Source organism: Acanthopagrus latus, chromosome 12 (genome assembly GCF_904848185.1).
Source record: "Acanthopagrus latus isolate v.2019 chromosome 12, fAcaLat1.1, whole genome shotgun sequence".
NCBI lineage: Eukaryota > Metazoa > Chordata > Actinopteri > Spariformes > Sparidae > Acanthopagrus > Acanthopagrus latus.
The window spans coordinates 16521326-16547196 of record NC_051050.1 but is presented as its reverse complement, the minus strand read 5'-3'; the positions used below and the strand labels follow the sequence as shown (position 1 = coordinate 16547196).

At 41.6% G+C, this 25871-nt stretch overlaps 1 protein-coding gene across 3 annotated transcripts in view; it reads left to right on the top strand.

Moving 5' to 3' along the window:
• Positions 1 to 25871, top strand: part of LOC119030205 (myosin light chain 4-like) — a 451755-nt gene that overhangs the window by 35205 nt on the left and 390679 nt on the right. Inside the window, exon 2 of one of the 3 annotated variants that reach the window (XM_037117626.1) lies at positions 22560 to 24521. The exons of 1 other annotated variant lie outside the window; for it this stretch is intronic. In XM_037117626.1, the coding sequence (XP_036973521.1) occupies positions 22560 to 23203 (644 nt within the window). In that variant the 3' untranslated portion in view covers positions 23204 to 24521. Of the gene's footprint in view, positions 1 to 22540; positions 24522 to 25871 lie in introns of those variants that run through there. One more of the 3 variants, XM_037117627.1, reaches the window with a different exon arrangement.

The window sequence follows — 25871 nt, the reverse complement described above, 5'->3', positions numbered from 1 at the left end:
TCTACTCAAATAATGCTCAGGCCTGAATAGTTTCATATGCCTGAAAAGAGAGAAACTATGCACAGATGTAAACCATCAGTCTCTTTACAGGTCTTTGGTGAGCACAACTGCATATGGAAAAAAAAAAAATAAAATAACAAAAGAAGTTTTTGAGGCTCCAGGAGGAGCTGCATACAGCCTGGTGCATTTTCTCTTGAGACGTAGCTTAAGGCAGCTTCAGTTGGGCATGAAGACTACAAATATGACATTGAAATTCAGGGTGTGTGTAGTATGTTTAGATGGAGAAAAAGGGGTGAATTTTAAAGGCAATGCAACCCTATACAAACTCAGCTGAGAGTTTTTTGTAAGGCAAAACAATGTTTCCACACCAAGTTCCAAATGTTTCATCTTGAGCAACATTACTGTTCTTCGGTCTGTAGCATAGGGATGAGAGGGAAACAGAGAGAGACTGGAGTGGATCAGCAGGTAAAAAAGTGAAGTTCCTGGTGAATTCTGACCTAAAACGACCACATCCACAGCAGATATCCTATGAAAACATTTTCTAGTTGACTCTATACCGTCATAGATAATTAGTAAACCTCCTGTTAATTAAGCTTTAGTTTAGCTATCCATGGTTAACAAAACACTTAAATGCTTCATAAACCCTTTGTGGGATTAACGAATCAAAAGAAGATCATTTCCACCTATTTGTCTTCTGATTCATTGACATCACAAATGACTCTTGACTCATGACACTGGCCATACAGACTCTTCATCTTTGGAGAGATGACAATTTGATGCTGCCTGTTGGGTTTTTTTCTACTGTAGATCTTGTAATGATTAGCTACTTACACAATGAAAAGCTCATGACATGCAGAAATGGGTACACGCTGTGCACTCTGTGTTTCTGATGAAGAAATACTACATTCACACATGGAGAAAATAAACAGGCTGCACATAAGGGTTCAGTGGTCAAGTTAGTGTGAATGGCACTTTCGCTTTCTTCACACATCATCACATCTTCTGAATGAAGAGGACATGCTGTTGTTCAGTAGTCTGTTCCTTAGTCTTAGACACGCATGTATTCAGACTATAGACGCACCGACTCTCAGGAAATTATGCAGTCTGAATTGTCTTTTCGAGACAAAGACTCTGGGGCTAGACATGCAGCAAACTGCCGCAGTGCTTGTGCAATTCTACCCTGTGAGGCAATAGGTGAAATATCAAGTGAATGCACTTGCATAGGTAGCTTAGACATGCAGTTTTGCGGCAAGAGGTCAGGGAGACTGGTTTTACAGGGAAGAGAGGGTGGAGAGCTGCGGCCTGAAGAAAAAATGCAACAAATATTTTGCTGTGTTTATGAACACGTTGTTATGTAGACTTCAAACAAAGGTCATGCTGAGCTGCGGCAGGCATTCCGCCTTGATTGGGAAGACTGCAGCATACGCAGTAAATGTTGACAGGACCTGTAAGCCAATAAACACAATCAGCTCGAGGTCATGCGGGTGAAGTAGCTAACCTTTGGGACATGCCACTCAATTAAATAAGGAGAGGGACATTCTTTGTCCTTCTGGGCTGTCACTGCATCAGATAAGCTCCGCTAATCGAATGCTTTAGATTACAGATGGTGGAGGTCAGGGCCATGCTTAGGGTTAACGCTGGGGTATGCTTGAAACAACCAAGTCAAACTGCTACTCCTGACCAAGGCAGAAGTGTTTACAGCGACGTCAAACTCAGCAATAGATATCCAAAAGACGTCAATTCAGTGTCTTTGTCGAACGTTGCAAAGATATCGATTGAATTCCTTCAATGTTGACATTCAGGCAGGATTTACAGGGTTCAAAATGAAAGTTTATTCCATGTCGTTTTAGATGTTCGATTACCGCTGTGGTGCCTCCACCTTTTGAAAAAAATGCTGCGAAGGGGTCCCCTCGGATGCATTTCAGTGGACAAAACCCGATGTGGTGCCATCCAGGGTGTCCGCCCAGTGCCCTTTACCTGCGCCGGTGGCCTTTTAATTTTTTCCGACCTCGTCCTTCATCTGAACTTAAACATCCTGAACCCGCCCCTGCATACTGGTCGCATTGGTGCCCGCCAGTCTTTAAAAAAAAAGGCAGGATATGTCTTTTGTGTCATGAAAGCACCTGTCTGAGAAATTCACCTCAGGACATGACCGACCCACGCCAGACTCATTCCATATTAATTGCACTTGAAAAAAAAAAAAGTATATTTGTTTCAGGGCAAAGATCTGTTCCCCATGGTTATCAGCATTGGCTGTAGTTAATATTCAGTTATTAAAAACACAACTTACAGAAACAAGGAATAACAACAGCACTATGCACAACACAAAAAATTGGCGTATTAGCAGCTGTCACAGCACGATGGTACCATATGTAGAGGAAAAAAGTGGCAGCGAAGTGCAAAATGCATGTGCATCATCATCTGTTCTCGGTATCACTACATTATTAAAACATGAACGGGAAAATTGCCATATGTGCCGTCTTATGTGCAAAGATACAGTATCACCGGGTTTGGACTGAATGTTTTTTTTGTTATTTTCAAATGGCACAAAGAAAAGTGTTTTCATGCGAGAGCACACAGCAAGAAATGTGCGGACTGGTTTTATTGTAATTAATTTATTTGACTTTTCTTGGTAAGCGGTGGTGATTATTCCCCGTGGGCTGCAGAATGCAAAACCGGCATTTAACTCCTGTAACTTTTAATGTTTATAAATAGGCAGCAAGGCGGAGAACACAAAGTCGAATAAAAAGAAAAAAGGTTGAAGTACTAACACATCTCAAGGAGGAAAAAACGACCCCACCCTCCTTGTTTCTGGAGCACTGTAGCTGTTGAAACTTAAGCCATTTGACTCTGTGACATTATTATCATTTGCAAAATGGAAATGTAACAAGCAACTGCCCTTGAAATACACTGGTTGTAGTGCGCTATAATTAAAATGCGGTTAATTTACAAGCTGAATCACAGGATCAGTTCTGTGCCGCTCTAATAAAGCAACAGCTCTAATGCTGCCTGCATTTGCAAAGGGATATTACCACAAGATGGCATTATGAAGACGGATGAAGTACACTATATTACCAAAAGTATTCGCTCACCCATTCAAATGATCAGAATCAGGTGTTCTAATCACTTGGCCTGGCCCCAGGTGTATAAATTCAAGCACTCAGGCATGCAGACTGTGAAACAAGACATTTGTGAAAGAATGGGCCGCTCTCAGGAGCTCAGTGAATTCCAGCGTGGAACTGTCATAGGATGCCACTTGTGCAACAAATCCAGTCGTGAAATTTCCTCGCTCCTAAATATTCCACAGTCAACTGTCAGCTCTATTATAACAAAATGGAAGCGTTTGGGAACAACAGCAACTCAGCCACGAAGTGGTAGGCCACGTAAAGTGACGGAGAGGGGTCAGCGGATGCTGAAGCGCATAGTGCAAAGAGGTCGCCGACTTTCTGCACAGTCAATTGCTAGAGAGCTACAAACTTCATGTGACCTTCAGATTAGCCCAAGTACAGTACGCAGAGAGCTTCATGGAATGGGTTTCCATGGCCGAGCAGCTGCAGCCAAGCCACACATCACCAAGTGCAATGCAAGGCGTCGGATGCAATGGTGTAAAGCACGCCGTCACTGGCCTCTAGAGCAGTGGAGACGCGTTCTCTGGAGTGATGAATCACGCTTTTCCATCTGGCAATCTGATGGACGAGTCTGGGTTTGGAGGTTGCCAGGAGAACGGTACATTTCAGATTGCATTGTGCCAACTGTGAAATTTGGTGGAGGAGGAATTATGGTATGGGGTTGTTTTTCAGGAGCTGGGCTTGGCCCCTTAGTTCCAGTGAAAGGAACATTGAATGCTTCAGGATACCAAAACATTTTGGACAATTCCATGCTCCCAACCTTGTGGGAACAGTTTGGAGCGGGCCCCTTCCTCTTCCAACATGACTGTGCACCAGTGCACAAAGCAAGGTCCATAAAGACGTGGATGACAGAGTCTGGTGTGGATGAACTTGACTGGCCTGCACAGAGTCCTGACCTGAACCCGATAGAACACCTTTGGGATGAATTAGAGCGGAGACTGAGAGCCAGGCCATGTCACTCCCACATAACTTTTTTGATGAGGAGCTAGTCGGTTTGGACTGTGCCAGCGCCATTCGATGTTATGAGCCGGAGGATTGAAATATTTCTCAATCGATTTATAATGTCTGGAAGCAAACCCTTGGTGAAATGTTTTCCACACTTAAACAAAACTGTCAAAATATAATGTATTGTAACCCAACAGTGAGCTTTCATATCAGTCTAAATATTCAGTTGCTATTAGCATGCCTTGCACTCAACCCAACTCATTAACACAAGACACCACAGGCAGTAGAGAGTCAGTGGAGGAATCTGTCCTGGGAGGAGAATAGATGCTCACACACAGTGAATAACTGTTTTGTAGAAGTTAAGTTTACTGGGACAAATGTTAATTTTATAGGAAATTGCATTTATAAAAAAAAAAAAAAAAAAGAAAAAAAAAATAGGATTTTGCAACCATATATGTTTTGTACAAGCATTTTGAAGCCTGGATTTTGGGATTGCTGTTTGTGGTTATCTTTGTCCACTTTCTAAAGCTAGAAGTTTGAGCAAAGCTAAGAAAGTGCAGCTGTGGTGGGACAAGTAAGCAGTCCGACTCTGATAGGTTGAGAAAACCAACCGATCCATCAAGCAAACATGTCTCAAAATATCTTATCTTTAAACCTTCAGTGTCTTTGTTGGTGGTGTTCATCAATATTATGGAGGTGGCAATATTATTCCCTGGCTGGCCAGCCTCGTCACATTGTTACTCCACCATCGTCCCCTCCACCTCCCAGTATGAAAAGTCAGCTCATATACATGTAATGTGAACTAGTATTACACATTCTGTTGAAATTTCAGTACGCTATGACAAGAGAAGTTGAACACAATTGTGGTTTGCTGAAACATTAAGTGCCAGTGTTCTATCCTGCCACCTGGGCTGCACCATGGCCACACTGAAGGGAAATAAACTACTTAGAAAATACAATGATTTTTTTCCTTTAACAACTAGTTAATGAAACAATGATTATCTTCAATACCCCAAGACACACATTAAAAGAAGTGGAATTAAATATTCAGAGCCTTACATCTCGCTGCAAAAAAATTGTGTTGACTGCAGCTGAAGGCACCTCCGCATTCACATCACTCAGCCGTGGCGGCTAGATTAATGCTGATTTATACAAAAGAAGTGAAAAAGTAGATCCAATTTCCAGCTTCTTGGCTCGATCAGGCTTGCACAGACTTAAAGCCATGTGCTAAAGGCTGAAGCATTGCTGTGTCATATTAGTCGGGGCACATTTCAACAAATCAGTCTAGGCATCGGCGCCGGGAAGGCCTGCCAAGCAGCCGTTCTCTACACTCAAAATTATGAATTAATTATCATAACTTCCCCCCAAGGAGCACATCAACCCGTAATCATGTGCAGCCAGTTGTTGCATCGTGAGATGGTACCCTCTGATTTAGTAATCTTTCCCCATAATTGTTCCCCGTCGCTGTTGTGTTTTCAGTCAGAGACAATGACGACACATTGATCACTTTGAATGGACTCGCTGTGAAAGCTGCAGACGGATGGCGACTGCGAATGCCTCGTGCAGGTTGGAGAAGCAAACGTGGTGCACATGAACGTGCTGAAGCTGAGCACCAAGAAGAATCTTGACTCCTCCGCGAGATGCATGCCCCAATCTGTGAATGTGAGAAGCGCTTCGCTGTGAGCTCAGTGATAGACGTCTGCCTCTGACTACTTCTGTCAGGAGTTCTCTATCTGCTACACCACCTACATTTTTGTTCCTGCCATCTCCTCTTTCGCTCTCTTCTTCCTTTGCTGTCTTCGCACATGGAAATAATATAGTGTCAAATGTCTGGAGCAACGTTTACCAGGAGCCAATTGCACATGTCATCACAGGCATGAATGCACCTAAAACGGGATCTTAACGCTGTTAATGTTCTCACTGTGACGTTTTAAAACACAAATAATCATTAGCAGTGAAAGTTCTACCATTTCTGCTGCTGTCTCCATGCCGTGACCTAGTTGTCAGGAGGAAAGTGCAGGTCTCTTGTACGGAGCCCAGATATTATTTCACGGTGGTGATCTGAGGCTGTCAACCGTTGTCAGTTTTGAGACAACCCGACGTCGTTCCCTGTCTCGCGAATGACATGAAAAGTATTACAATATGAAACTCTGCATGACTAACTGTGCTAGATCTTTTCTGTCCAGCAACCTCAGAATTATCACTTGTCAACCTCCTGCACCTTTAGCACCGCAACTAGAGTCCTCTGGCATCTTACACACTGCTGGTAAGGAGAGAGAAAACTTTGCTCGGAAGGTTGAAATTAAGAACCATAGTGAGTTCTTTCTTGATCAGTGTGACTTCACTTCCAACCTGTGTGCTGTGCGGGACAATCTGCTGAAGAGAAGAGACTGTCAACCCTGAGCTAAAATAAAGAAAGAGAAGCTAGAGTTTGCAGTCGGCAGGAAGTACGTCCCTCATAGAAGTCACTGGGAGTATAAACATTGGACTGAGAGCCTTGCATAAATCCAAAGGTTAAACTACAACAAATATATACCGAACGTCTATGAAAAAAAATAAAAAATAAAAATAAAAATCCCTTCCTGGAAAGCCTGGCTTTTAACACAATGTCTGGAATATCTTTTTTTCTCTCCATGTTGGAAGAGAGAGTGATTTCTATGTTGAATGTATTCCTGTATAAAAAATATTAATAAATACTGAACAAATCTCTTGTCCTAATAATATGTTTTTTTAATCTGCCCACTGTTGTGTTTATCTGCTTTGCCCCCGCATACAAAGTGGGTGTTTGGTTACCAATGGTTACCAATAGCCTGTTTCACACAAAGGCTCCATGGTTTGAGATGTTTACCCTGAAGAGTGAGGTACAGCATCAGGTGGGCATGTATTGTGCTGTACATTCCCTTTATGAGGAGCTGATGTGGTTGCACCCAAGCCTTCATAAAAGGACATGGTCACAGCGTTAGTGCTGCTGCAGTGCCGGTATTGTTTCTCAGTGTACGCACACGCACACGCACACACACACACTCACACACGATATAGCCCTCTTCAAAACATAAAAGGAAGTGGTAATAGTTTCTTATCTTGGTGATTCATTTTTTTGTGTGACGGATCTCACACAATACCGTGTTACAAGACCACCTGAAAATATCAGGCAACGGGCTAATCAGATGTAATCATTGTATTATTGCTCATGTTAACACTTCCCGCTGCATTGCGCAGGAAATACGATCACGCATTGTATAACTTTTACCGCCCATTCTCTGAGTTGTTACCAGAGGATGGTACTAATCTGTCTATAGTCTTTTTGAGATCCATTTTTGTGTCTGTGTGTGTATGTGTGAGTGTGCAACATCTGCACACTTTATAATGTCTCTGAACACACCGATTCATATGCTGTTTATGTAATATATTCGAACTCGAACTTCTTTTTAAAGGCTGTGTCACAGTTCTACTGCCAAACTCTTCCACTGTGGCATATTATTAAAAAGTATTTACGATAGGTGCTTGGACCCGGTGCTTATTTATCAAAATAAATTCCAGAGTGCCCTAAATGCCGTCAATGCCGCAGAGCTGTGAGATATTTCACAATTGTTGCCATGTGGAGCCACAAAGCCTTTAGTCACCAATTTGGGAATGTTCGGTGTGTGTGTCATTGTGTATCCATAAAACCAGATGTGGCAGAGGGGGTGGGGGGCGTTTGTGTGTTTTGTAGCGAGGGCGCAGCATGGCTATATTCTGTTAATGGCACTGACTGTTACTGTGGGCATCCACAGCGGAATCTTAAAATTACCAGAGCTGTCGAAGGTGACAGAGGAGCCAAACCCACTGTTTTTTATAGTTTTTCACTGGAGACACTAAAGTTTTTTTTTTATCCCTAGGGATCATAAACTGGGCTCCCAAAGCAAACACTGCGGAGCGTCTTCGCCCCACATTAAACAAACTGCGTTATTTTTACACAGAAGGTGTGGAATCCAGAAACTTGCCAAAGACTGGGATGGATCTCCTGTAGGGACACACCTGTTCAGTTTCCCTGAGTTTCTGTGAAGGATTTATTAAATTACGTGCTGCCTTCCAGTCAGTGTGAGACCGAGATTGAGCGCACCTTATACCTTCCCGCCATCGTCCCTGTCAATCTTAATGGTTATTGCTACAAATTTGACACCCCGAAGGCCGCAGCCAGATTCTACCGCGCAAGATTCCCCCACAGCTAAGGCAGGCTGCCAAACAAACCTCATCAGGTATCCTCGGAAGCATATAAAAACACCTCCCAGAGGCTCAAAGGGAAGACATCATGGCACTTTTATCACATGTATTTTGTGCTTTATATATGGAGGAAAGGAAACTCTGGAGGGAATAATAATGCCTTTTTGATGTTTCAAGCACATTGTATCCCTAGCAGAGTGGAGAAAGAGGGGGATAGGACTGGAAAATAGAGTGTGACTTACCTGTAAGTGCCCTGACGAGGTAAGATTACACTTTAAAGACCCTGTTTGTGCACAGCCGCCTTTTGAAAAGGGTTGTCCTTATTTCCCCCTTCATTCCACATGTGTCGTCTCCCCACTATGTCTTCCACAGAGCTGGATCGCACCTTCTGTTACGCCCACTTGAATTGATCACTGAACCGTAAGAATTTAGATATGCCAGATAAATGCATGCATGATTTATTTTTATTTTTTTCTTACATGTAGTCATTACTTTCCCATGGTGTTTTCATCATTCCTTGCACTGAGCCCGGTCCTCACCTTCTAAATTAGGTTCAGCGATTCTCAATTACCCGAGAGCCTATAACCTGCCCAACAAGAGTTTAGCAAGAGTATCACCGATTTTACATCCACAGAAGAATTGTTAACCTCATGATTTAAGGACATAATACACACACACACACACACACACACACACACACACACACACACACACACACACACACACGCACACACACACGCACACACACATGCACACACACACACACACACACACACACACATATGCACACACAGCCATGGCAGATATTACTTAGTATCCAGCCATGCTACCTTGGAGAGGTGTAATATCCCAGCAGGCCTCTGTATTTCTCATCATCATCTCTGTCCTTATTTATGCACTCATTACATTTTGATGCAGTGGCCCCAGCTGTTACTCATGCATACTATTTAGTTCAATAAAAATCTCACACTCTAAGCGATTGATATAGCCCGAGCACCTGCCAAAAAATCCAAGGCCCTGTCATCGCCATGCACAATTGTTTATCCGATTTGTTTTGTTTTGCCTTTCCGCTCTATCTGACTTATACATCTTCTCGTGCACTAAATTCGTTTTTGTACATGCGCCGAGATGCTGGATAACCGCAAGTGTCTTTGTAGTTGGGATATGAAGACAGAGTAAACTGATTCCGGTTTGAGCATCCAGAAGCCATTTGTCTAACCTGTGCCGCATTTAATCTCCTTAGGATGGATACAACAGATTCAATAGTAAGCAGGCAAATATAGCCTCTACATTTATTCCATTTCACAGTGTGATTGTCCGTGGATGGGGCTTGAAAAGGTTCTGTGAGGTGCCATGAGAAGTCCCTATGCATAACGGAAAATGTATACCAAACAAAACCTGAAAGGACTGAGCACATAAGGAGGGAAAATTAAATTACTGTCTGTATTTTGGAGCAAATTTTCTCCATGCATGCCTGGTGGTGCTTGTTTTTTTGGGACATGTAAAAATCCACACTATAGTGGCTATATTACACTCAGTTTTAGCATTCCTTAACTCCTCCTGTCAACAAGTCAAAGTGTCCTATGGCAAGACACTGAACCCCAAATTAATGGTCAGGCCGATTCCTTGTATGGTAGCACACTGCTGTCAATGTGTGAATGGGTGATAGAGAGAGCTATGAATGAAAGCACTACATCATTTTAACCAATAAATCAATCACAAGAGTAGCAATACCAAACTGCAAAACGTGATGACGGCCTAAAAACAGTAAAAACAGGTGAACAAATTAGAGGTTACTTTTGGGGTTAAGTGTGGATTTCTCTTTATCCATGTTGGTAAAGTCCATTGATGGGTGTGCGTACTGTAATGATGAGTGCTGGCTGGAGCCAGACAAGAAATGCACTTTACTACATGAACGTAACATTACAGAGCCTCAGGTGGGTGCTGAGTTCACTGACAGGCTGACCTGACTCCGACTCTCTCCTGGGAATTTAAAGCAACAGGCTCCCAAATGAAAGGCTGCTGAGAACCTGTGGATTTCTCTGGGTTTGAACATTTTCACACGGGAACATTTGGTATGGTACCGTGTTATTCAGATGTTTCGATGCAAAAATATTAAATATTAAATCCTTAGTCATGTCTGAATCGTCAACCACTTAGTTTGCCTTTCTCACTTTTGGAATACATCTCTTGGTTTAGCCCTCATGTTGATTGTCCAGATGCCGCTACCTGAATGGTGAAAAATAGAAAAAGGTATCCGCCTTATCTTTAAATGGAGGGTGAACTTCTGGAGAGCTAATTGAGCAGTGTAGACACTTAACTGGGAGCTTGTCTAACTGTGTCTAGAGGCTCAATGTTTACATTTATCAAGTGGGCCTATCAACATAACCTTTTGGACCTGCCGCAGCAATTAGCAAACAATGCCGTGAGTGCAAGACTGAGAAATTCATCTACAACACCGGTACTGCTGTTTACTCTAACTACATATCAATACAGCTGGGCAGGCTTTAATGGTGGATGCACTTTTTATAGCTGATTGCTTCTTGGTTTATTTTAAACCCATTATTATTATGAAGAGCATGCTTACCTCAAAATGTATCTCTTCCTGGCCTTGGAGAGATTCTTGTAGAAAGAGTCCTCCATAGTTCATGATCCCAACCTGTAACCTATATAATATTAAACTCTGTACTCCATATACTATAAAAGTATTCAATGCAGCAGAAGTAGGTGTCCTGGGGAAAAAAAAACTGTTATGTCTGTATGTCTGTCGGCTGCATGCCCAGCACAAACGACTCTGAAAGATGGACACTAGCCACACAGACTCTTGATCATTGGAGAGATGACAATTTAATGCAGCCTGTTGGGTTTTGCTAAATAAACTTATGTGAGGCTGAGTGTAGTGTAAAAAAAGCCTGCAGGATTTGCCAATGCAAGCATGAAGAAAAGCACAAGAACATGTGGATGAGGAAGCACATTCATTTTTAATCACCTGCTATCCAAATTTGATGCTACATCCCAACAGAAGACATTGGCAATTCTTTGGCACAGTTGAAGCAATTAATTTAAGTCTTAGATAATTAAAATGTTTTATCTTGGTGACATTTATAATGTCCATCTCCTGCTTGGTAAAGGCCAGCCGGACTGATTAGTTCCCATTGAATTAATAGCTTGAAATCCTCAAAGAGAGGAGGCATGAAAGATTGAAGATTTATCTGAAAAGATTATCATCAGCAAAAATGAAAATTTACCTTAAAATAACCATTTTTCGTATGTACATTTTTGCTTTTGGACAGTCACTTGGGCATTTTTATCTACAACAATGGCGAATGGACTATGAATATGACAACTGACATCTTTGTCCTCAGGATAGTGTGGGAGACAAATGTAAGCATTGGCTACCAGTTAGTTTCAGGGCACAGGGCATTGGCATAGCACAAAACTTTTGTCAGTCAACACTACAATTGTCCCTAGAGAAGAAGATTAGGGCCAAAGAAATTTAGGATTTTGGGATGGCTCAGACTTTTTTATTCACAAATCTGACCGTTTCTGAGAATTGAATTCTGAGTGTAAATTTAAAAAAATTAAGTCAGAGGACAAAAGTCTTACTTCTAAGTTTGAAGTTAGAACTCTGAGTTTAAGAAAATTTGGTATTGTGAAATTTATTCAGTTTTTTTTTAATGTAATCCATATCTGTATTTCTGTATGACAGAGGAAATACACCAAAAAAACACACAGCATATTCCTGATGCCCGGGTGTGTTGATATTAGACTTGCAATACCTTTTTCCTTTTAAGGCCAAATCAGTGTTGTCCTTTTAAAATGTGTTGAGATATTTTGCAAATGCAATGGGCATTGGATGCTCGGATGGTTGGAGCCACAGGCACTTCAACACACTAAGCCCACAGAGACACATAACAGCCTGTCTGAACAAGTTAACACGTACAGAGGGAATAGAGATGGAGGTTTTTGTATGACATCCTCTGCTGTGAGCTAATGTTAGTGCTATTGAAAGCAGCGTAAACCCCTACCCCCTACCCCCAAACACACACAACACCATCAGTCGTGGGTCGCAGCTGCAGTCACATCAGCGCTGACCTGACATGCCTCTCGTATGGTAGGTGTTAGAACAATGGGGGGTCGGCTGCCCACTTTTCAAGACAAAGCTCACACTTTTGCGCTCATCATTTCTTGTCACGAATGTTGGATTCTGCGGGTTCTCTTTGGTTTCCTCCCACACTAAAATATATTTGGAAACTCTTAATTTCAAAACAGGCACGGAGGGCAATGCTTTTTTTTGTCTGCGGGTGTAAGCCCTGTTATAGAGTGGCAACATTACCAGAGTGTACCTTTTTGTCTTTCACATGCAGGAATAGACCCAGTCCCTCACAACTCTGCATACAGTAGGATAAGCTGTTTAGAAATGAAAGCAGTAATAGAAAATTGCTGCTGCAGTGTGATCAGATATACACGCCTTTGTTCAACAAGCCAAAGATAATAAAACCACTATTATCTCACTTCCCAAAGGCAAATACAGACAAATATAATATTTCTTCTGAATATGACAAAACTCTCTCTCCCCTCTTTTGTCATTTGCTGCTCATCCGTCTTTTTGAAGGCAGTTAGAAACATTCACTTCAAGGCCCCATGTGTAGTGTTTCTACATCTACTGCGGCAAATGAGGATTCTTGTTGAAATAGCTAATGGAACAGAATGAAAATTCAGAAGCGTCACTCCACATATTTCCTGACAAGTTTCAGCCACAGTCTGATAAATAATCTCGCCACCGTGAAAGAATAAAATATGCTCCATCTTGCTCTGTGGTCACATCCACAGCTGGACAGAGCCACTGGTCTTGTTGGACGAAGCCCCAGATTTGTCAATGACCGGCTTATGTGCAAGCTTGTGTCTTCTGTTGCTGAGCAACTGACCTTGTCTCATTGCGCCTGCCGCACCAGAAGCTGCGAGTTCAAGACTTTCCAAGTCTCTCAGCTGAGCAGGACTTGATGAAACTTAGTCTATTCTAATCCGATTCATGTTGTTTCACGCCACCAAAATCCATCTTAAATTCCCAAAAGCTTTCCCCTTTTTCCAATTCAATATTTGTGGCCCATTATGCTGTATCATTTCTATTCTGTTGGCTGAAATGTAATGTACTATTCAAAGAGTTAAATCACCTGGAACAAAGAGTTGTTGTGTTATTGTTACCTTAGAGAGGGTCCATTTCCTTTTGTTTCTTTGTGTTTTTACCTGACACCATAGGGAAGGGTGTGATTAGGGGGGTGTTCAGTTGGATATAATCAACAACCATACCGCTGGATGCCGATAAATCCCACAGACTGGTCCTTTTTAATTTAAACAATAAATGACATCTTATAAACCAAAATCATTATTTTCCAAGGACAAGTAATCTGTGACTGGAAAAAGGCCTCATCAGACTTTCAAAGATGTTAAAAGAAAAAAGGCAATACTTAATCACAAGATGGTTTCCTGAATGATATTACAATTAACATCAAAGCATTTTATCTCAGTATTGCTCATATTTTTCTAATACCCCTGCAGAGTAATCTGAAATTAGACAAACAAAGAACCATCTTGAGCTACTTGTTATTTATATTCATTTGATCCTGTTAGCTGGCACTGAGGGAGCAGCCATTGTTCCTGGTGTCAGAATCAGAATTCCCTTACTAGTCCCACAAATGGGGAACTAGACACAAGAAGAAACAAACAAAAAAAGGGATGACAAAACGTTGACCCACCTCCCAGCTTGGGAGTGAAATATGGACCAAACTAATCTAGATATAACTGCTGCAGAAGCATCGCAACAATGATGCATCGTGTCAATATTTCACCAGCTGCCAAAGCATCACTGTATGGTCACAGGAAATGCTTTTTCAAGCAGCCTTTTTTTTTATTGACATAGCATCTGCATTATGGATAATGCCAGCTGTTTTTTTTCTCACAGCTTGAAGCAAATCTGTTTTCTGCATCATATGTATTCTGGTTTGTGCTTTGGTGTCTTTTCTGTTGAGTCAGGATGAATTACTGGTGAGTACAGCCCACTTTTCCTGGGTAAACTGGGAAGAGATGCAAAAAAAGGCAAAGTTTCCGAGTCCACGTTTTTCCCGTGATAGATACTGAAAAGCGAGCCGAAGACATGTTTTGTCCACTTTTGCGAGGATTAGAGGTCTGAATTAAACATACAGGCATTCCAGCTGTGAAAAGCACCTGGTAAGCTTCGAGGAAAACATCTCATAAGCCTGTGTGCTGCTGGGATAAACAGGTACAAGCCATTCAGAGACACGCTCCAAACACGGCATCAGAGGCGCATCGGAAATAGACCAGTCCAGCTGAGCAGGAGAGGAATCTGCCACGAAGCCAAGCACTGTAGAGAATAGAGGAGGGGAGGTGGGGGGTATGAATAGCTTGGAAACTTCCCTAATCTCCCTGTCAGAATTCCCAGCCAAGCTTTTGAGAAAGAGGCATAGTGTTCATTCTGAGTGAGGGGGGGTGGGGATGTGCACTGTGATCCCCCAGCTATTGTTTGGTGCAGACTTTGGTATCCTATGGATAACTCACATGAAACAAATATAGACAATGTAGCCGATGAGTTTATTGGAGCATATCAAAGTTATTTTTTAATCACTGAGTTATCATGCACTGTCACAAAGAAGCGCTGCAATTTAAAATCACATCTACATTGTGCCATGGACGAACCTCAGCTTTTACTCAGGTAGAGGCACAGATCCTTGAAAGACTGGTAAAAGTTGAAGTACTCATTCGACTGCTTTGCTCAAGTAAGAGTAAGAAAGTGCAGGCTCTGTAATGTACTCAAAGTATGAAAGTAATAAGTATTCCTCTGAGGGGAGAATTTCCTGAGGCCATTTCTGTGCAAAGCTAACTGAACCTCACATCATATTATTATAATCATATAATTATAACACACCAGAGACATAGGTAATTGTATCATTTCCAGGACATGAAGTACAATCATTTTGGGGATGTTAAATGTCATGAATCCAGAATTCCCCTAAAATGCATTAAAGATAAAGTTACAGGCCTGTTTTTGAAAACGTAAGATGGCAGTTCAAATATTTGTGTCAAAATTTAGGGATTAAAAGTAAAAAAGGTGTCAGAAAAATAAATACCGAAGTAAAGTATAGATACATGAAAGAAAAGAGAAGAAAAGAGGCCTGAACGCTATCAATGCCTGCAGTGTAGAAATGGTGGGTTGGATATGTGGCTTCAGGCCAACAATTGGCTACAGGACAACATAACCAGCTCACCTTTGTATTTATCCCATTGCCTGATATGTTTTTGAGTCAATATAGGTCACTTATGTGATATCAACAAAAGGCATTTTCCACTGTCTCATCGAGACGCTTGTCCTTGAATACACCTCTGCCTTGGTTTCTAAACTGTGCTGATGAATCCGATGGGCCTCTTGGAGGAAACGAGATACACCGATTGTCTGAATCCCATATGATAATCCGACCCATGAAATGTGCTCTTCTCTGATTCAAGGTTCAGTGGGTTAAGTCAGTGCTATTGTTATTACGAGTGATGACATTCAATGCCTGGCTTCACCGATGGTGTTCTTTTTTTTTTTTTTTAATGACAAAGGTCGTCTCTATATATAACCGTCCACACAAAAGACACAAAATTGTGTTTGCGTGAGGGCTTTTTGCTTTGTTCTTCATCTGTGAAAAGAGCATTTGCAAATTCCATTTACTCGAAAGGATAAACCAAGACTTTATATTCAGACGTGTTTTGCTTTGTAATGTAAATATTTTAAAATTCTCACCTTAAATGTAATTGGGTCCTGACACAATTCTTGGCCATTTCTTTTACCGTTGCGATATAAAACACAGGGCTGAGCATCACAAATTGACTCCCCTCATTTCATACACAGTGCCTCTTTATCATGTTGTAAACTTATTGTGTTTTGATTAATTTCAAATTGCTTGCTTTGCTTCAGTAGAGTGTGAAATGCACTTTCCCTTTTGTAGTTTTTCAATTTCTATCATTGTGAGCATGGTCGGGGGAGGGGGGAGTGAAGAGTATGGGGCAGGCAGAGCGACTGAACACATGGATGTCTGGTGTAATTAAGAAACTGAAGTATTAGAACAGGCAGTGCCTTCACCAGCTATAATTCATCAAACATGGTCTTAATTAAATTGTTTACACAGATGTCTGCAAGCTGGTTCCCAGCAACAGTCATTCCGTTATAACAGCACATCATTATTACTGGACACATAAGAAAAAGTTTTTGTGTGGCTGCTCACTGCATTCTATAGGGTACCATTAAAATACAGAGATGAATTCCCGCCTTGAGATTAGCTTGAGAGTCCAACAAGTGCTCTGTCTCTGGAGGTTGCTATGAAAAAGGCTTTGGAGCAGCAGCTGTAGGAGAGGAGGCACTAATGTTTCAGCACTAAATTCTACACTGTCAACACATCATTGAATCCCATTGGTCAACAGCAAGGTGTTTATAGTTCTTTTCAACATACTGGTTCCGTGAAATCATGGTATTTATAGCGAAACATGTATGGTGAAAGACAAGACGATGGCTCTTAGTATGGAGACACAGATTTGATTTTGGGAAATTTTAGATTTTTTTTATTTTTTAATCTCATACAGATGAGAATCAGGGGGCGGCTGTAGCTCAGCGGGTCGAGCAGGTCGACCAGTGATCGGAAGGTCGCTGGTTCAAATCCCGGCTCTGGGCAGGTCTGAGCTGCATGTCGAAGTGTCCTTGAGCGAGATACTGAACCCCACATTGCTCATCAGTGAGGGCCCTGCGATGAGCTGATGACTTGTCCAGGGAGTACCCTGCCCTCGCCCTGAGACAAGGCTGGGATTGGCTCCAGCAGCAACACCCCACAACCCCTTGGAAAGGGATAAGCGGCTATGGACAATGACATTACATGACAGATGAGAATCAATAATTGTTGACTCTTCTGTTTTTTTCTTATGTGATTCCACATACCCACAGTCAGTGGGGCTCCAGAGGACAGAAAGGGGCTCATGGCTGCTTCCCTTTTTAGCCACTTAACAAAACACAGAATCTTTAAAGTCTGAGTCACACCCCATCTGGACCATCGGAGGAATGTAACCGCTGTCTCAAATGCTCTTTTATTAGCCCCGAGCAGACCGGTGGTCTGCCTGCCCTCATTCCCTGTGTTATCTCGGGGATTAAGGGCTCGCTGTCTTTGACCACCCTCTCTCTGCCTGGTCACACACATATAAACAACCACTCAGGAGACCCCTGCAAAAACAGTCATGCAGCAAGCACACACTCAACCACACATGAGTTAACACATGGTCTTAGAGGGAAATGACTGCCTATATGGAGGGATTTGGTGGATACAGTTTAGTTTTTTTTTTATTTTTCCTAGTGCTCAAAAATATCTCAGAATAGCTGTAGAGAGAGTGTGTGAGTTAGAGTATGTCACCCTCACCCGCTACAAAGCAACTAACATTGAAAATTAGTATAGTGGCGCTGAGCTAGCAGTATAGCAGCGCTGAACCACCGCTCCATTGTCTGGGGAGAACCCTGCTGTGGGATCATCAGCATGAGTCATCTCTTGTATCACACATAAGCATTTGACCAATTGTAAATATAAAAAAGAATTATATTGATTACTTTAAAAAATACAGATAAACAGCAACATTGTTTACACCCTTAAACCACTTGGTTAGGTTTACACCCTTAAACCACTTAGTTAGGTTTAGGCTCCAAAAATACTTGGTGAGGTTAACACCCTACAACTACTTTTTTAGGTTTGGGCAGAAAACTTTTTGGTTAGGTTTAGGAACAAAAATTACCAGGTTAGATTCAGGCAATATTCCTGCTTCGTGTTAACATTCAGTCACATCACTTATGTAACTTTCAGTTCATTTACTTATGCAGCATAACATAAAATGTTGCTACTTTGTTACACACAGGAAATGAGAACCTGGTCTCTTTTGAGATAGCCCTTTGTATGACTCCCCAAATCACCCCTAATCCCATAACTTGGACTTCTCTTCCTCTTTACACCTCTATGTTAAAGGGGAGCTTCCAGAAATGATGGTAACTAAAGTGTCAAACTTGGATGTGTTGAGCTGCTGTAATTAACACGCCGGGAGTGAGAGCGGACCAACAATGAACTTCTTAATCTCGACATTAAGTTCAGAAGAACCATTAGTGGTTACACTGAAGGCCTGGGAGCACAATGTCGCCACAGAACATTCACACAGGTTATCATTGCATCAGGGCATCGGTATTCATAAAGCAATTCAAGATGAGAGGAGTAGACTTTTTTTTTTTTTTTTTTTTTGACATGCGACTCACTCAAACAAATGATGTCGTGTTCGAGTGAGCCACATCAGAAACAGGAGCAGAAAGTGTGTTTACATGAAGTCTAATATCGTTTCGTATCAGTCATATCGTGGTTTTAATCAAATCCTGCCGTGTATGAATGTAATGTCATCCGATGTCGCTTTTTCATACCTATGGGTTTCTATTACATCTGCAGTGACTACATCCTCAATATAATACGAGAGAACTCAATTTGGTTTACGCCTTCATGAACTTTTTTTTTTTTTTCCCATCTTCAGCGCTGCCCGGTATCAGACATTCAGTTGTATTGTTTCATGTTTTTTAATTATATTGATTGTTTTCCTTATTAAACGCCACGTCACTCAAGTTGAAGACCGCCATGTGCATATAGCAGTGATCAGAAACTGACTGTTTCTGTCTGAATATCCCTGTACAAGAGTACATAGTGAGTGGAAATCTGATCAGGTTTAAGTAAAGCTTTTAAAAACGAGGGGTAAGAAATAACGTGTTTTTTAAGGTTGGAGATAAAACAGCTTTTGTCAACATGTACAGACGGCTGACAGCTCTTTAAAGAAGAAGTGTAGGGACCAATGAAATTACTGCCAGTCAGACGCTGAAAGCAGTAATCGACTGATTCAATCATTGCAGCAGCAGACGACTGATTGAAGCCTTGTTCGAAGGAAGTTTTGACGGAAAACAGGAACAATAACAAGTCTGTCCCTGCGCGACCTATCCAGCCAGCGTCGCATCTGTGCGGAAACCCACGAGTGACAGCTTGATAGAGCTCCTGCTTCGGATGTGCTCAGATGCTCGAGCCACAAAAAAACTGACTGCAACTGTTTGTTTCTCTGTGAAATTGCTGTCTGATGTTGTGTTACTCGAACTGGTGCGTTCGAAAGGGGTCTTCCTTTGGCTGGAATTCAAAGGTGACAACCCAACAGGCCATGTTTTTCTTTGAGGTTATCGTGAATGTGAGAGGATTATATGGCTGTGAGCACACGGTACCATCATGAAACAGGTTGATATTTATTAATTTGATCCTTTTTGGTGGGTGAAGCGACAGTTATTACCGGTGAGTGACCCATTCAAGTAAAGAGGCGAGCATATGAGGTAAAAGGCCGAACCATTCCATCATTTATTTTTACTCAGCAGTGCCCACGTGGGAAATGCCTGTAATGTTACAAACATAGAGTTTCAGTATAGATAAATGATTGGGCCTCTCTCGCTCGTCTCACTCTTTGTTTCAGTCAGACACGAATGTGCACAGACCCACATGCCCACCAAAAGACGACAAATTAGCTGTCAGTTTTTAGTAGCCATGTGACCTCAAAAGCAAAGACAAGGGAGATAATGATCTAAGGCTAAGGACAGCTACACACACACACACACACACACACACACACACACACACACACACACACACACACACACACACACACACACACACACACACATCTGCACACTTAAACTACACTGTCCAAGGACTCCAGGCTCTAGATTGACGGATCAAGGGGGACTGGCATGAAGACAGAGAAGGGTAAATGTGATTATCGCGTGACAGGCTTGAGCTGTCTCAAACTAGCCTGATAAACTGTGATGCGTGCATAAAATTAAAGTTTTCTGTGATTAAAATTGTGGCACAGAACAGCATATCTTATAATAAATGAAATTAATGTTTTGTTGGTTCATTTATCATTCACTGGAGGGTATTACAGAGCAGTCATCTACATAAAGCCAAGTGACATATTATATATTTATATACACGACACATAATGGAATTGCCTTGCTTGCCTTTCACCTTGTAGCCATGCAAGATATACTATACCGTTTACTGAGTTGGGCATGGGAACATAAAGACAGCGGGCACATTCTAAGCACACAGGATGCTGCCCATCATTTGAGTAGCCTTTTTTTCACATAATATAATGTGTAACATTTCTGCAAATATCCAAAAACTGGTCACCAGTTTGCTTTAATTTCCACAGAAACATCACATGACTTGTATGAAGTGAAAAGGGGAGTAAGCAAGCATGAGTAAATGTAACGTAAATAACATTTTGGAACAATACCACCCTGTTTTGATTCTGCTTGAGTCAAATCAGACTTATCATCACTAATGGTTGTTGGGAACCAATAGAAAGGCTAAACACTCATGAATTGTACAAGTGCAGTTGTCTCATTTAATGTCCACCAAAACCCATAAACGAAACTTTGTAGAGCTGGTCCTGTATATTTGCTAGCTTAACAAAGGAAGTTTAGTTCAGATTACTTCAGTGGTCAAATTTGTTTGTAGATAGATGGATTGATAAATGCATCATTGTCAGACCGGTGTCTAAAATTTGTCTGACAGAAACATCACAAGGTAGGCAAACCATTAAATACAAGGGTATATATAATTTAACATTACAATCACAGAGGACAACATGCTGTACATTTAGCATTAACGCGCATGTTACTCTTGGATTAAGCTCTATGTCATCACTCTAACCTTGTTGAATCATGGCACCATATTCCTTAGGTTTGATGGTAACATAACATATTGTGATTTTCACCTCTTTTTTTTATCTTTACTTCTGTGCAGAGTTGACGGCCATTTTGGTGTTGTTGGCGTATACTGAACAAGACAAAGTCATTTGCTAATCGGTTTTGTTACACTAAAAAAAGTGATATTGTACCATCTTGACAAAAAAACGTTCTTGATATGCAAAACTACGCTTTAGATTGACAAGCATCGTATGTGTAAGACATGCCACAATTCAAACAGGATTACAGTTGTCCCCATTGATTTCTATATGTTTTTTTTTTTCTGTATTTTTCCCCCAAAATAGGGTGAGCACGTGATTTTGCCTCTCCAATGATCCCAGGCTACTTCATGTCTTCAGAGTATCCCTTTTGTATTAATTATTTTGATAGAAAAAATGATAAATGATAGAAAAGAATAAACAAATATTTTGTATCTATTGTATTATCTATACAGTAATATAACTGGAAATGCCTTGATCGCTGTAGTCAGGCACCTGCAGCAGACAACATACCTGTTGTATTACAGTTGATACTGGCACTGGATGTATTTTTAACATTTATGGGCTCAGCTGGTTGACCTTTAAAGTACATCAGCCCTTTATTAAAGCATTAATTAAGAGTCCCTTTAGGATCTCTGAGAGCCTGCCAGGTTCCCTAAATATGCTCTAACACTCTGAGCCACTCAGCGACAGGATGGAAAATGCCAGCTATCATTTATTGGGGAAATGAGAAATTGCCAAAATCCCCAAACGTATCATTGAGCACCGATACTATCCAAACACATCTCTCATTGACAAACGCGTTGGCAGACCTTTTGTCTCTTAAAAGAAAACTATAAAGCTATGACATAAATTCTAAGGCAGGTTTAATACATTCCCGTCAGCCCGATCGTTATTTTCTTAGAGAATTCCCCCTCTCTTATTATATAAATAATACATAATAGTAGGTCCCGGAGTGTGCTCATCCATCCCGGGATCTCTTAGATAAAATAATTAACTATTTGTGATGTTGTTACAACAGTACACTGGGGAAAAAAAAAAAAAAAAAAGCTTTGTTCCAGAAAGCAGTGATTCCCAGACAGCCAGCAGTTAGCAAAGCAAAGCTATTTTGGTCTCTCTCCCTCATGGGCTGATACACTGGCTGGGCTCTGATCCCTTTGTCCATCAGAGAGACAGAACATTTTCCGCCTAATGCAACTGGACCCTTGCTAATGACAGCAAATAGCCCCGTCGGCTAGATGACAGCAGCTGAGAACAATATTGAATGTTGACATCACTTGCTATGGGAATCTATTTCGGGTTTCTTCCTTTTATAGGTGTGCTGGTGGAAATTGCCATCTTGCTCCCCAGACAAAGCACATATAAAAGCTGTGGGAGAGGATGTGACTCTGTGCTTGGGAATCACACTGAATCCCCTTCAGTCTCTTGCTTGTTTCGCAGCAAGTGGCAGCTCACCCCCGGAATCCCTTAACAACATGGCACCGAAGAAGATTGAACCCAAGAAACCTGAGCCCAAAAAGCCGGAGCCTAAGAAAGATGCTGCTCCAGCCGCTAAGCCGGCTCCTCCTCCAGAGCCGCTGCCAGAGCCGCCCAAGGAGCCCGCATTTGATCCCAAAAGCATCACCCTTGAGTACAGCGCCGACCAGATTGAGGAGTTCAAGGAGGCCTTCACCTTGTTTGACCGCACACCGACTGGAGAGATGAAGATCACTTACGCCCAGTGCGGGGACGTGATGCGAGCCCTGGGTCAGAACCCCACCAATGCAGATGTGCTCAAAGTGCTGGGCAAGCCACGGCCGGAGGACATGAGCACTAAAATGGTGGACTTTGAGACCTTCCTTCCAATGCTGCAGCACATCTCCCGCGCAAAAGATCAAGGCAACTTTGAGGATTTTGTGGAAGGGCTCCGGGTTTTCGACAAGGAAGGCAATGGCACCATCATGGGAGCAGAGCTGCGCCACGTGCTGGCAACACTTGGAGAGAGGATGACAGAAGATGAGGTGGACAGGCTGATGGCCGGACAGGAAGACGCCAACGGGTGTATCAACTACGCCTCCTTTGTTAAGCATATTCTCTCTGGTTGAAAAGGGACGTTCAGCCCTAAAGACTTAATTTACCTGTTTTCTCCACTTTATGGACCCTTGCTTTGTCCATGTAGAGGTGAGGTTGTCAGTCCATGACAGTCATTGCTGTCAAAAAGCAGCAGTTAATGTTCTGTGGGGAGAAAAAAAAATAAAAAATGTTGGCCCCGAGACCTATGATTAGTCCTTTTTAACAGGCACTCTGAATTATAATGGAATGCCAGTGAGATAAGGATATGGACGTCCATAAAGAAAAACTCCATTAATAAAGGAAATATGATTACAAACTGCCTCACAAATGTCATTTCAGTACACCCCAAATTTAAATGTCTGTTCAACTTTTCATATCAACTGTGTTAACGTGATTAGGGGAAATGATTGTTGGGACAGAAAGAGAAAGGGAAAAAAAACAAAGAGGACCTGGCTCAGTCTGAAAATAGAGCAGATCTGACTCCATTCTACTTTGAACAAAAAAGTGGTTCGGATGAGTGTGCGTGTCATTGTGCTTGAGGGGCAGCTGCTGCGGATCAAGATATATACTCCCACAATCTGGACACACGCACACACACACTTATGTGTGCACACACACATCAGTCTCCCTTTTGACAACTACAAGACAGGTGCTCCAAGGGCAAGCCCCCGATCTGTGTTCCAGCGGCTGATGGAACAATTTGTGTTGCCTTTTAAAAGTGACGTGTTGTGCTGTTTTGTGTAGTCCTTGGTGAACAGTGTATGGAGAACTTTGAAGGAGATTTTTGGGGTGGATTTAGCAGAAAGTATATGCTGCTAAGACCTCAAATATAAGAAGATAGTGATACCGCATGTTGCTTTAGCAGCTGCATTGAAATATTTTTGACCACTAGGGGGATTACATTGCATTTTAAAAAAAAAAAAAAAAAAAAAAAAGAAGTCAAGTGTGCTCTTTAGTGCACCATCATTTTTGCACCGAGTGAGGTAGCATACACCCGGCACCCGCAAGTTCATGCGACAAACACGGCTGACAACGGTTTATTTAAGGGTTTATTGAGAGCTGTTGAAACCCAACCACACGGACCAGTGAGCTGAAAGTGGTTGAAAGCTGCAGAGTGGGGTTTTTATTCACAGTGGACTTGACAGGACTGGAAACCCACATCATGAGAAATCCCTTTGTCAATGTCAGAATCAGACACAAGAAAAGAAAAGTAGGAAAAAGAAAAAGAAATCTTTAAATTTTAAAAGCAACCCTGGGTGCAAAATCTCTCTTCCTGCATGTTGCATTTTCATAGTGCTAACAAATTCCCAGAAGTATTCAAAAACCTGTCTATGGTGCAACAGTGTGCTATACAATACAACCCAATCACGCAACTGTTCCGTTTTATTTCTACCATGGACAGATGAACAAAGAACAGTCGGTGGGAGTGTTCCAATTCGGATGACTCATGCCAACTGTCGCATCTTCCCTTTTTCCTGCATCACATTTGTTGATTATTTTGACAACCGAGAATTCATCCGAGAACTAAGCATTGCTTTTTTAATAATGTATAGATTCATTTCAATTATGTAACCATGGTGGGAGGGAGAGTTTGTTTCCTTGTTTTTTTTGTTTGTTTTTTTTGCTGTAGACAGGAAAGACGCCGGACTGACAACAACAAGAACATTGCATATGAACTCAGAGGATGAGTGAGAAACACACAGAGGAAAAGAATGTATTAGCTGCTGGAAGACAAACGATAAGAAAGAGACATTTGTTGAATCAATTTTGAACAATGAATTGCTGCATTTATTACAAATAGAAAAAACTAAATTTTTCTCAAGTCTGTGTGTGGTTTGGAAAGATTTGACCTTGTTTAAAGTTCACCTGCGCTATCCAGGTAGAACTGGAAACTTACATTTCATAATTTAATTTTGGCAAAGCAATTAAACAAGGACTTGTTTCAGACTTTACAGGCAGAGGCAGATAGGTCTAACTTTCAGCCAGGGGGGTTAAATTATGCAGAGCAGCCTGCGCTGCCGATGATGCCAGAGGGCAATAAAAATCCATCACAACCAAAGAAAACTGACAAAACAAATGACAGTCAGATGTAAAAATCGACAAAAATATTCTGGCTCCATCGTCATGAACTCCAAAGTCACACCATCTGTAACCTCTACAATTCAGAAAAAAAACTGTGTTTAACACATAACGAATAGCACCTTTTTGTTTCTTTCTTACCTTACCTCTCATTATCACCACACTGACAGCTCTGTGACTGGAAAATGAATTAACATACATACATAATGCAAACAACCTGAAATAAAGTTAAAGATTTGCACAGTAGATTGAGAAAGTATACAGTTCATGAAACCAACCTAACTAACCAACTAACAGCTAAAGATTATGTCTGTCTCCTATATGCTGTTCGCAACATTTCCTACTGTATAATCATACTTTACTTTGCAGACTAATCTTGCAGAACTGAATCATGTTACTTATTTCAGCAATCTGAGTTCTTGAACTGTCCACCAGCATGGAATACATCCATTATGTATTGGATGGCAGCATACTGTTCCATTTTCTCTATATAATAGATAAAACGTTTACCCTATCCCTCTTTGCATTTTGCTCTCTGTTTTAGAGGATGGTTGGGTCTAGGTACGTTTTTCCAATTTGGTGGGGGATCAGTTATTCATCACCCCGCTGCAGCTACTGTTG